The 10,762-nt window shown below is 46.9% G+C and overlaps 1 protein-coding gene across 1 annotated transcript in view; it reads right to left on the bottom strand.

Moving 5' to 3' along the window:
• Nucleotides 1–10,504, bottom strand: part of MUC13 (mucin 13, cell surface associated) — a 25,472-nt gene extending 14,968 nt beyond the window's left edge. Inside the window, exons 1-4 of the mRNA XM_029959892.1 lie at nucleotides 10,498–10,504; nucleotides 2,947–3,009; nucleotides 1,343–1,405; nucleotides 117–179 (exon numbers count right to left, since the gene is read on the bottom strand). Of these exons, the coding sequence (XP_029815752.1) occupies nucleotides 117–179; nucleotides 1,343–1,405; nucleotides 2,947–3,009; nucleotides 10,498–10,504 (196 nt within the window). The remainder of the gene's footprint in view (nucleotides 1–116; nucleotides 180–1,342; nucleotides 1,406–2,946; nucleotides 3,010–10,497) is intronic.
• Between the last annotated feature and the right edge of the window lie 258 nt (nucleotides 10,505–10,762).

Below are 10,762 nucleotides of genomic sequence, written 5' to 3'. Positions count from 1 at the left end.
CTCAGGGAAACCTGGCACAGGCACTCATCCCTCTCTGGGGGCACTGCAGAGCTCCCTGCAATTCAGTTCCTCCAATCTGTGCCCAGAAGGGGCTGCCTGAAGAGATTGCTCCTTACCTGGATTATTTGTGGTTGTATTCACTGATGGGGCAGTCGTTGGTTCAGTTTCATTATCGCTTCCTGATGAAGAGAAAAGAAGAAACATGGCAGCACTGCTTAGCATTGTCTGTTGGAAAAGCTTGGGGCAACTCTGTCTGCTCAGGACAAGCTGTGAGCACGTAGGTGGTGGGGGAGCCATGAGGGGTTGAGCAGCCAAAGCTCTGAGCAGCCTTGCCCTGCCTTGGGCATCCCTGCATGTGATGCCTGTGTCATCTGATGTGTCTGTGACCCCTTGTCCCCCAACTCTCAGGGCTTGAACACGTGCCCCACACGGGCACTGCATTGCCCACAGCTTAGCTGTGCTCCCTGGCCACAGCTGTCTTGGCCACAACCACACACGTATTCCACCTGGCAGGAAAGCTCCCTCCAGCTTCCCAAGGAAGCACCACACATCTGGGAACATCTGTCAGAGCAGCTCGAGCAGGTCCATCAAGCTCATACAGCCAGCACACCCTCCGCTACCAAAAGAGGCCTTCTCCCCAAGAACATTCCTCAAGAACATTCCTCTGAAAGTTGGAGGCACAAGGTTGTTGATGATACTGGGCAATCATGATGGGAAAATGGGAAACTATCAGGAAGGTTGCATTCCTCCAAGCCCCCCATGAAGGAAGAGCTGAGGGACTGGGGAGGCTGCCCCTCCTCTGCGTGACCCCAGCAGGAGCTTCGACCGACCTGGATGGGGCTTCCCAGTTCCACACTGGGACAGGCAGCTTGGCCAGGATGGAGGATGATAGGGAGGGACTGCTCCCTGGTCCCCAAACTCAGTCCCTGGGCTCAGCCCCGTGCTGCTGTGTGCCCAGCTCCCTCCCTGCCCGTGCTCCAACCAACCTCAGGCACAACTGCCTTCAGGGCTCTGGCAGGGGTTGCCCTGGGCATGTCTTTCTTTGCAGAGATCCTCTTGCAGCCAGGTCTGGTGCAGGAGGCAAAAGCAGCAAGCAGGAAAAGAGTAGCCTTCTCAAATCTTCCCCAACACTTGCTCCTTGAGACAAAGAGCAACAGGGAAATGGGGGAGGGTTGAGGGTATTCAAGGTCTTGATCTGGGCACCTTTGACTCCCCTGGGAGAGGATCTCAGGGAAACCTGGCACAGGCACTCATCCCTCTCTGGGGGCACTGCAGAGCTCCTTGCAATTCAGTTCCTCCAATCTGTGCCCAGAAGGGGCTGCCTGAAGAGATTGCTCCTTACCTGGATTATTTGTGGTTGTATTCACCGATGGAGCAGTCGTTGATTCAGTTTCATTATCGCTTCCTGATGAAAAGAAGGAACATGGCAGCACTGCTTAGCATTATCTGTTGGAAAAGTTTGGGCAACTCTGTGCGTGCAGGACAAGCTGTGAGCACGTAGGTGGTGGGGGAGCCATGAGGGGCTGAGCAGCCAAAGCTTGAGCAGCCTTGCCCTGCCTTGGGCATCCCTGCATGTGATGCCTGTGTCATCTGATGTGTGGATGAGGGCACTGTGCCTACCATTATGCAATTAACAGATGACACCAAGTTGCAGGGGGGTGAGTGTCAATCTGCTGGAAGGCAGGAAGGCTCTCCAGAGGCACCTGGATAGGCTGGATTGATGGACCAAATCCAGTAGTATGGGGTTCAACAGGACCAAGTGCCGGGTCCTGCACTTTGGCCACAACAACCCCCTGCAGCGCTACAGGCTGGGGACAGAATGGCTGGAGAGCAGCCAGGCAGAAATGGAGCTGGGGGTTCTGACTGATAGGAAGCTGAACATGAACCAGCAGTGTGCCCAGGTAGCCAAGAAGGCCAATGGCATCCTGGCCTGTACCAGGAATAGTGTGGCCAGCAGGAGCAGGGAAGAGATTCTTCCCCTGCACTCAGTGCTGGTGAGGTCACACCTTGGGTATTGTGTGCAGTTCTGGGCCCCTCAGTTCAGGAAGGATATTGAGGTGCTGGAGCAGGTCCAGAGAAGAGCAATGAGACTGGTGAAGGGACTGGAGCACAAGCCTTCTGAGGAGTGGCTGAGGGAGCTGGTTTTTTTAGCCTGGAGAAGAGGGGGCTCAGGGGAGACCTCATCACTCTCTACAACTACCTGAAAGGATGTTGTAGCCAGGTGGGTATCAGTCACTTCTCCCAGACAACCAGCAACAGGACAAGCAGGCACAGTCTAAAGCTGTGCCAGGGGAGGTTTGGGTCAGACATGAGAAAGAAGTTCTTGACAGAGAAAGTGATTGGGCGTTGGAATGGGCTTTCCAGGTAGGTGGTAGAGTCACTGTCCCTGGAGGGATTTAACAAGAGTCTGGATGTGGCGCTTGGTGCCATGGTCTGGCAGATAAGGTAGTTTTAGGTCAAAGGTTGGACTCAATGATCTCAGATGTCTTTTCCAGCCTAGATGATTCAGGAAGGAACTGCTCCCTGGTCCCCAAACCCGGTCCCTGGGCTCAGCCCTGTGATGCTGTGTGGCCCAGTTCCCTTCCTGCCCGTGCTCCGACCAACCTCAGGCACAACTGCCTTCAGAGCCTTGGCAGGGGATGCCCTGGGTATGTCTTTGCAGGGATCCTCTTGCAGCCAGGCCTAGTGCAGGAGGCAAAGGCACCAAGCAGGAAAGCATCTCATATCTTCCCCAACACTTTCTCCTTGCAGGAAAGAGCAGGAGGAAAATAGGGAAGTGTGGAGGGTATTCACAACCATAATTTGGGCACCTTTGTCTCCCCTGGGAGAGGATCTCAGGGAAAGTTAGGCAAGGGAACACATCTCTATGGGAACTGCAGAGATCTGTTGGACTTGGTTACTCCAGTCTGTACCCAGAAGTTTCTGTCTGATGGTTTTTCTCCTTACCTGGAGTTTTTGAGGTTGTTGGTACAGTTGCTGATTCTTCTCCTTCTGAGGCAGCAGTGGTTTCTGATGAAGGGAAAAGAAGAGAGTTTGCAGCTCTGGGAACTCTGTGCATGCAGGACAGCTTAGGAGGCAGATACCTGCAAGGGGTCCTGTCTGGGGCTGAACAGCTAGAACTCTGGGTAGCCTTACCTTGCCTTTGGGCTTTCCCCTGGCCTCATGCATCATTGTGTTACTTTTTCTCTCACAGTCATTTTCTCTGACCCTGCCATTGGAATCCTTATTACCAATCGCAGGTTTAAACTCTCCCTGCCTTTCTCCTCTACGTGAGTTGTAGGCACACACATTTCTCCCTGCAGTGCAGACTGTCAGAGCAAGGTCTGGGGCATCCCATTCACTAGGAAGTGACCCCTGGGTTGAGCACTACTGGAGCACCATTGAAAACTCTCTGTAGACTCTTTCAGAGCAGTGGAAGGATGACTGCCTTTGCTAGCACCTGCTCTTGTGCAAATTTATGTGGACACTGAAAGCAGACAATTTCTGTTCAATGAGTGCTTGTTCTGCTACATTATCGTCAGCGGTATCAAGACCCTTTTTCCTGAATCACAATTCCATGCAGTTATGACAGTTTTCATTATTTTTTGTCTTTTCCTTCCTTTTATAATTCTTTCTAAATAAAGAGAAACCTTGCTGATACCAGACAATAGGTAAAAAAATTTCCTCACACTTTGGTTTCAGCATTCCATCATTGTGTTTACTCTTCCAAAGTATTTCAGATATTTATTTTAAAGTTTGTTTGTTTGTTTTTAATTTATTTAAACTGTATAATTCTCAACTCTTGGTATAAATGTGTTGGGGGTTTGGGGGTTTGATGGTTTTTTTTGGTTGGTCGGTTAGTTGGTTGGTTTGGTTTGCGGTGTTCTTCTTAGAAGTAAGGAAAACAAATACTAAACCAGCCTTAGTGATAAATGTGTGATACTTACAAATGGCCAGTTTGGATCATATGAACTAACTTTAATATGAATTAGTTAATATATTTTAGGAATAAACTTATTTACTCTGAGTTATGCTGCTGCAATCATAATTTAATCTAAAACATTAATAGCATGCAGCTGTGGGACTAATGCATTTGTGGCTAAAATCTGTGTCACTATCACACTCTTCAAGCTGATATATTAAAAAATATTGCAAATCTCAGTAGACATTTGAAAAGTAGGCCCCACTTTTCTGGAGTTTTGTAGTACTTTGAAAATCCAAAGTGAGGAAAATCTTTTAAACCTTTTTCTCCTAGTCAATAAAGCTTATGTAGAAAAGGCATGTGAAAAAGACAAGTAATCCATTTGTCTCCTCTACATGAAGGGAAAACATGAGCAATTGTACCAGTTCTCTGCCAATGCTTCTGCCTCCACTGGTCACTGAGTTCTAAATACAGCATTATGTGTTCCCAGTCAATGTAAAGAAATGTACTTTTTCCTATAACCATGATATAATATGAATCTAAGTTAGCCACAAGCCATGGATGTTGGGGCAACAATCCCTTACACAACTAGCCATTTTTTTACAATGACTGTTAGCCTCAAAAGGCTCTGGCTAACAGTTGCCCAGGAGTACCCTTTGGACTCAGGAAGAACAGCATCCGTGGTGACAGCAGAGCACATGAGCTACAATTGAACCTTTCTGATGAACTTGTCAAAGGTAACCTGAGCAAAGATGGCTGATTTATGGCTCTGTGTGCCTGGACCTAGCTTTCTATGTAATGAAACAGGATATGTTAATGGACTTAAGCATTTACTGCGGCAATAAAGAAATGGATGTTAGGACCAAGGTTATGGAACAGCAGAGACATCTGGCTGCTGAGCAGGGCAGGGCCCTTGCCAGTACTATTCAAATGGACACATCCTGCAAGGCTTTTAACAATGTTTGCTTAGAAAGAAAAAAGTTTCTGGGCTGACCCATTCTGATGCAAAGTCTGTTGAAGAAAGTGAAATACATTGCTTTCAGTAACTCTTGGGTTAAGATTTTTCACATCTTGTTGTTACCTACAAGCCTCCAAACAGAAAACCAACCAACAGTCCTGAAGACTTCTATGCTCATGATTTATAGCTGAAAATTGGTCTGTAGCATATTGTAGATGTTGCTGGAAATACATATGTTCACTCACAGTAGTCAACAGAGCCCCACAACCATCTGTCACCAATTGCAAGCTTAACAGGTCCTAATTTGGCTCATACCTCTGTAATTTTATCTTTGTATTACCTGGGAATTCCTGTCCTCTCACAGCTTCAAGTTGCCACAAAACTCTTCATATAGTTGCTTTAATTCTACTCCTGCTGATGCCTTCACCCCCTCATATCTGAGTATCAGGGAAAGGCAAGTTTGGGCGGAGGCTCTGACCCACAACAACCAAGTTTGTCACAATGCCGGAAAAAGTAGTAAGTGGCTTAAGGAATGATACCTGCCCTTTAGTTTGAACAGACCACGGTACAAGCCTTTTGCAAGCTAGTGGTGATGTTTCCATTAATTTATTTCAACAGGAGGGAACGAAAGCTCTGCAAGCCAGTTCAGGTGACACTGCTTTCCAGACAAGGAGCCTCTGGCCGGAAGGGCACTGGGGTGGAACAGTTGCACCTTTTGTTATGAGTGTAACAGAGCTTGAATTACCTGGCTTTAGTGTGGAAGTCCTGCAAACTGCTCTTGGAATAGGCTAAATTAGGTTAATCACAGGCACCAGTGATTTTGAATTGTTCTGTGAACAAGGAAAACTGTTGGCTTGCAGTGACATCTTTCATCATTAATTAATCAAAATCTAGACATGCTGAATTGTGTATCACCACTGACTTCTCAGCAGCTGCTGAAAGTACTAAGCAATCCATTCACTGCCACACAATACTTGCTCTCATAAATCCCAAAACAGAAGATAGTGTTTCTTACCTTTCAAAAGGCCCAACACCAGGCTGAGCAACACAGCGAGGAATACACGGCGTCTCATTGCTGCTTCTGTTGCTGCTGCTACTTGCTGCTAAACCTTAGAGAAAGTGCTTTTCTCCTCTGGCGTCAGCTCATTTAAGGTCCCAGCCACAGGTAGAAAGTTCAGCCCTGAGCTGACGTCATGGTGGCAAGTGGCAAATGATAGATTCAAGCTGTGTTGTATTTCCTCTTCAGGCTGGGAGGAGATTTCTGGACTGGCAGCGTTCTTCCTTTAAGTCATAAATATCTGACACAAGGAAGTTACCACTAAATAAGCTGACATGGGAACTGACAGCACACCAGCTATCCCCTGCTAGTTTTCTATACCAACACCTTCAGTGCAAATTAAATGGAGGGTGCCATATAACCTGTTCTTAAAGTGGAAGAGGTGACCCCATCCGAAGGCATGCTTATTATGCACTTGGAAAATAGTACCTGGGATCCACATGCTCACTTCTCTTGCAATAAATTACCAGCACAGACAAGCTCCATGCCTCAAACTCTGATTATTTCTTTCTTACAAGCAAAATCCTGTGCCAAAGCACTTCTTACTGCTTAACAGGGTAAAAAGAAACAGAAAACACCCGCACCTTTGACATCAAAGAAGCAGGACTGACCTTGGCTTTTCTGGTAGTGATTATGGCTGTTTTGTTTGCTGCCATCTTATGTGTGTTGTGGGCTCGCTAAAGTGGTGGACCAAGAGAAGGAGGAGCAGGCAGCACAGCCAGCAGATGTTTGTGTTCAAGTGGCAGCATTCCTTTCTTGAGAGGAAGTGTTCTCCTGCTGGGTTGACATTTTTAAGTAGGGATGGTCAGGCTGGAGCAGGAAGCCTATAGCAGATCTAGAAATGACAAATAACCCAGAAGGCCATGAAGCAGGTAACACAGCTGTGATGCAGGGAAAATAGGTTGGAGACTGAGACTTTTTGACATTGCATGCCAGGAAGCCTCTGAAAATTGCCAGATAGAGACCAAGATGGGAAAAAAGGTCTCTTTGGGGAGGATTTGGTTTTCTCGAACTCTCTTATTTTTAGCTGCCTCCCCTGCCTAAGTTCTCCAGCTGAACAGTACCTTTGTTCTGCTTTGTGCTCCAGTAAAATGCATTGCTTGAGACCATTAGAAATCAGATGGGCCACAGTGGTTTCCAGTTCCTCCTTTTCAGGCAAAGGTGTAATTTTTCTCACTTTGAAGGTCTGGGTGATCCTGTATCGTGCCACAACTGCCAGTAAAGTCTTTCTGTGAAGTAAACACAGATTATCCCATCATTATCAGACACAGACAAGAAGGATGAGCAACCCGTTGGTTATCCCCTGCAAAGTCATGTCTAATGGCTATGTAGCTGGTCTCTGGCAAACTCAGCTGCCAGAAACACTGGCAGGTTATAAACACACTACTGAATTCCAGGTAACAGCTCTGTGTGTTAAACAGCTCTCCCTTCTGCTTTTGTTTGATCTTCTGTTTTAAGAACAAGAAATGAAGTCTCAGGTACTAATCTCCTATATTGAAGGGGTGGTTCTCCTTGTATGTAGGAGGGTGGGAGAGACCAGAAGTATTACGCAAGTAATTTCTCAGCTTAGGGTTGTCTTAAAATTTTACCTTGCACTGAACCAGGAAACACTGTTGGCTTGCAGGTAGTAAAAACGGTGGTATGCCTCTTGCTGGCACAGGGAGTGAACTGCCTCATCCCTCTTCACTCTGCCATGTGAACCTGCTCAGGGTGTGGAGCCTGAAATGTGGGATGATTTGTCTGCATCCTCCTTTGCTCCTCTGTCCCCGAAGCCCCTCCAGTGCAGCCTGCTCCCCACTCCTACTCCTAATCTCCACAGTGATACCCTGGCAGCACCTACCCTTCCTATGGCAGGCTGGGACAGGACCCCAGACCCCTCAGGAGCTGGTGCTGAGGGGGATGTGGTGGTTTGGAAGCAGCCCACGCTTGCTGTCAGGGAGCTGCAGGGCCGAGGGCACTGGGGGTACCAGGAGCAGCCAGGGCCCATTGCACTGCCCCCAGCTGGGAAGCAGGGCTGTCCTGCCAGGATGGCTGGGGCAGAGCCAGTCCTGAGCCATTATGGGGGCCCCTCAGCCCCCCTCCCACTCTGGCTGCCTCTCCAGGCCATGCTGGATTCAGCTCCTGCCCCTGCTGCTACTCCCTCCCATACCAGTCGCCCAATCAGTTCCTCCAGGCCCCTCTTTAAGACTCCACTTTGCCAAGGAGCTGACAGAAAAAGGGGAGGAAATGGCTGGGAAGTGTTTGTCCCCTGTGCGCTGTGCTTCCCTGCTTGATCAGCGTCCAGCCTCCACCCCAGGCCACCACCTCCCTCCCAGATTCAGGGGCATCCAAAGGGGACATCCAAAAACTAATCCCAAAGTCTCATTAGAACAACACATTTCAGTGCTGTGATCCCCTCAGACATCAGCCATCCGAGGGAGCCGCAGCACGGGCTTCAGGTGGAAATGGGTGTGCAGAGGGAACAAACCTGACTGTGGAGGGTGTTTGGCAGAGCTGTATGCCACTCATCGTCCAGGGATGTCCATGTCCCAGATCTAGACTCTTCAGTCATTGCAATACATTCAGATTTTCCAGTGTTGCCTCAAGGTAACTCAAGTCTAGTTGCAGCTAGACTAACCCAGGTCTTGAAATCTTCCCGTTGGCTGTGAAGTGAGTGTGTAGGACCAAGAGAACTTCTCAGGGCACTATTGAAAATGAAAGTCAGGTCTTCAGCAGGTGTAAATGGTGCAGCTTTGCTGCCTATACTAGTGTGTAAAGGTTGAGCATGCAGCCTGCACGTTAAAACTGTTCTCTACAGTAAATGCACATCAGGAGCTGGTGTATTACCTGTATTTTTTGACTTTGTTTCTATTCCTACCTGATTGTTTATATCTATTACGATCACAGTTTTGGCAGAGTGAATCATTTGCAATGCAAAAGGCACCAGCTCCTCCAGGAAATAATGCACTGAACAGACATACATCTTCACATACCAGAATTTTCGTCTCTACTTGCCTTTCCCTGTCCATTTTGTGACACACCAGTGGTCACAACAGGGCCTCTCCAGGAAGAAGGGGAGTGACAGGCTGTATGTGCCCCATTGCTTGCCGATTTGTGAGGGAATTAGTAATAGAGATTCAGTGGTTTAGGAGAACAGATGCAGAGAATTGCCAAAACAGGAGAACTGATGTCAGTGAAACATCAGCAGGTACAGTTATTAACGAAGTCATTAGGCACACATTTAGACAATAGATAGTTGACTGCTAGTCCAGACAAATTCAACAGCCACAATAGTTGTGATGTCCTTCAAGGAATTATGAAGAAAACCTTCTTTGAAGAAATAACTAAATAACTTTCCAGAAGCTGTAAAAACAAATTGGTGTGTCAAAGCTCAGATATAACACTGAACACTGAAAAATTGTCATGGAATAGAAACTATGCTATGTTTAGTAACAAACACAGTAGTTGCTCTTGTCAATGCTTGTTTATGCCAGCAAAACGAAGTATCAGAGGTAAAAGGCCTTATTATCTATTAGGAAGTTCATAGTCCTGTGTAACCTCATTATATAAGTTGCATGTAATCAAGGGGCTATCATGCTACCAGAAGATATACAATAAAGTAGGAACAAGTGTCTTTTACAGCTCTTCATGTGTGTCATCTTGATACTTTCTTCCCACATATTTTTCAATCCTATTCCTTACCGGATTCCTCTACATTTTGCTATCTCATGTAAATTTGGTTCATCCACTATATATTATATACACAAGCAGAAATGTATGTTGTAATTAGCTAAAAGTAAAAAAAAAAACCCTTCAGAAAGTCTAAATCAAAGTGCTATACATACAGATTCATGCATAATCAGGGAAAGCAGATGCACTTTGACTTCTTTTCAGGTGGTTCCCAAGATGGCTGAAGACACACACAGTGGGTGCATTCAGTGGTCTCAGAGGCACTGGTATGCAAATCTGAAGTGGGCAGGACTGTTAAATCATGTACTTGTCCATAACTCCAAAGATCTTTTACCTAGTCCCATGGCAATGTTGTGACCCATCCTTTCTTGCTGTTAATTTCCTTAAAAGTTACCAATGTCACATAGAAAGTAGAATAACTTACAAGAGTCTTGGTAACAAAACTGAGGCACAGCTAACAGTCCTTCTCTTGCAAATGAACAGAACTGCAGAGTTCATCATGTTTCTCTCCCCTTTATTTTCCCACCAGAGTCTTACTAGACAAGGAGCAGGCATAAAACACAATTCTGTACTGTATCAAAACAGAAAGTAGACAGAAGTTTCAGGATGTAGCAGGAAGTATGTCTTACACTCTGCATTGCTCTGCGAGTAGCACCCACTTCATCTGAGGCAGCTGTCTGGTGTGGGATCTTGGGTCAAGAGTGAGGGATGTCTTACCATGGGGTGAGCTGCTCTCTATGGATGCTTGTCTCTTTTCATGGCTACTGGAGGAGCCAGATGGTGGGTTCAAACTGGCCACCTAATTTTTGATAGGACAGATGAATCCCACCTTAGTCCCATCTGATTGCTATCACAGCCATGTTGTACTGCTCTGGAGCAATATAGGAAAAAAATTGACCCAGCTGAACATACCTGCCATTGCTCCAAATGCTCTTCCACATCATGGTTTTTCCCAGCAGCCTTCATGGATTCAAGGTGCCCTCCTTCTTCCTCTGAGGGACACTCAGCTGCATATCCTTCACAGTCCCCAGCAGCACTTACTGAGACAGGAGTGATCTCACTGTGGTCAGGTCCAGTCCCTTGCCCTTGCAAACAGCCCTGCTGCACCTGCATCTCCTGAGGTTGTCCTCCCTTTCAACATGCACTCACACACATAAACACACAACTTCACCAATTC

Source organism: Manacus vitellinus, unplaced genomic scaffold, assembly GCF_001715985.3.
Source record: "Manacus vitellinus isolate BGI_N305 unplaced genomic scaffold, ASM171598v3 scaffold_22_pilon, whole genome shotgun sequence".
Taxonomy (NCBI): domain Eukaryota; kingdom Metazoa; phylum Chordata; class Aves; order Passeriformes; family Pipridae; genus Manacus; species Manacus vitellinus.
The sequence above is the reverse complement of the archived record's forward strand: the minus strand, read 5'-3'. Positions and strand labels throughout refer to the sequence as shown.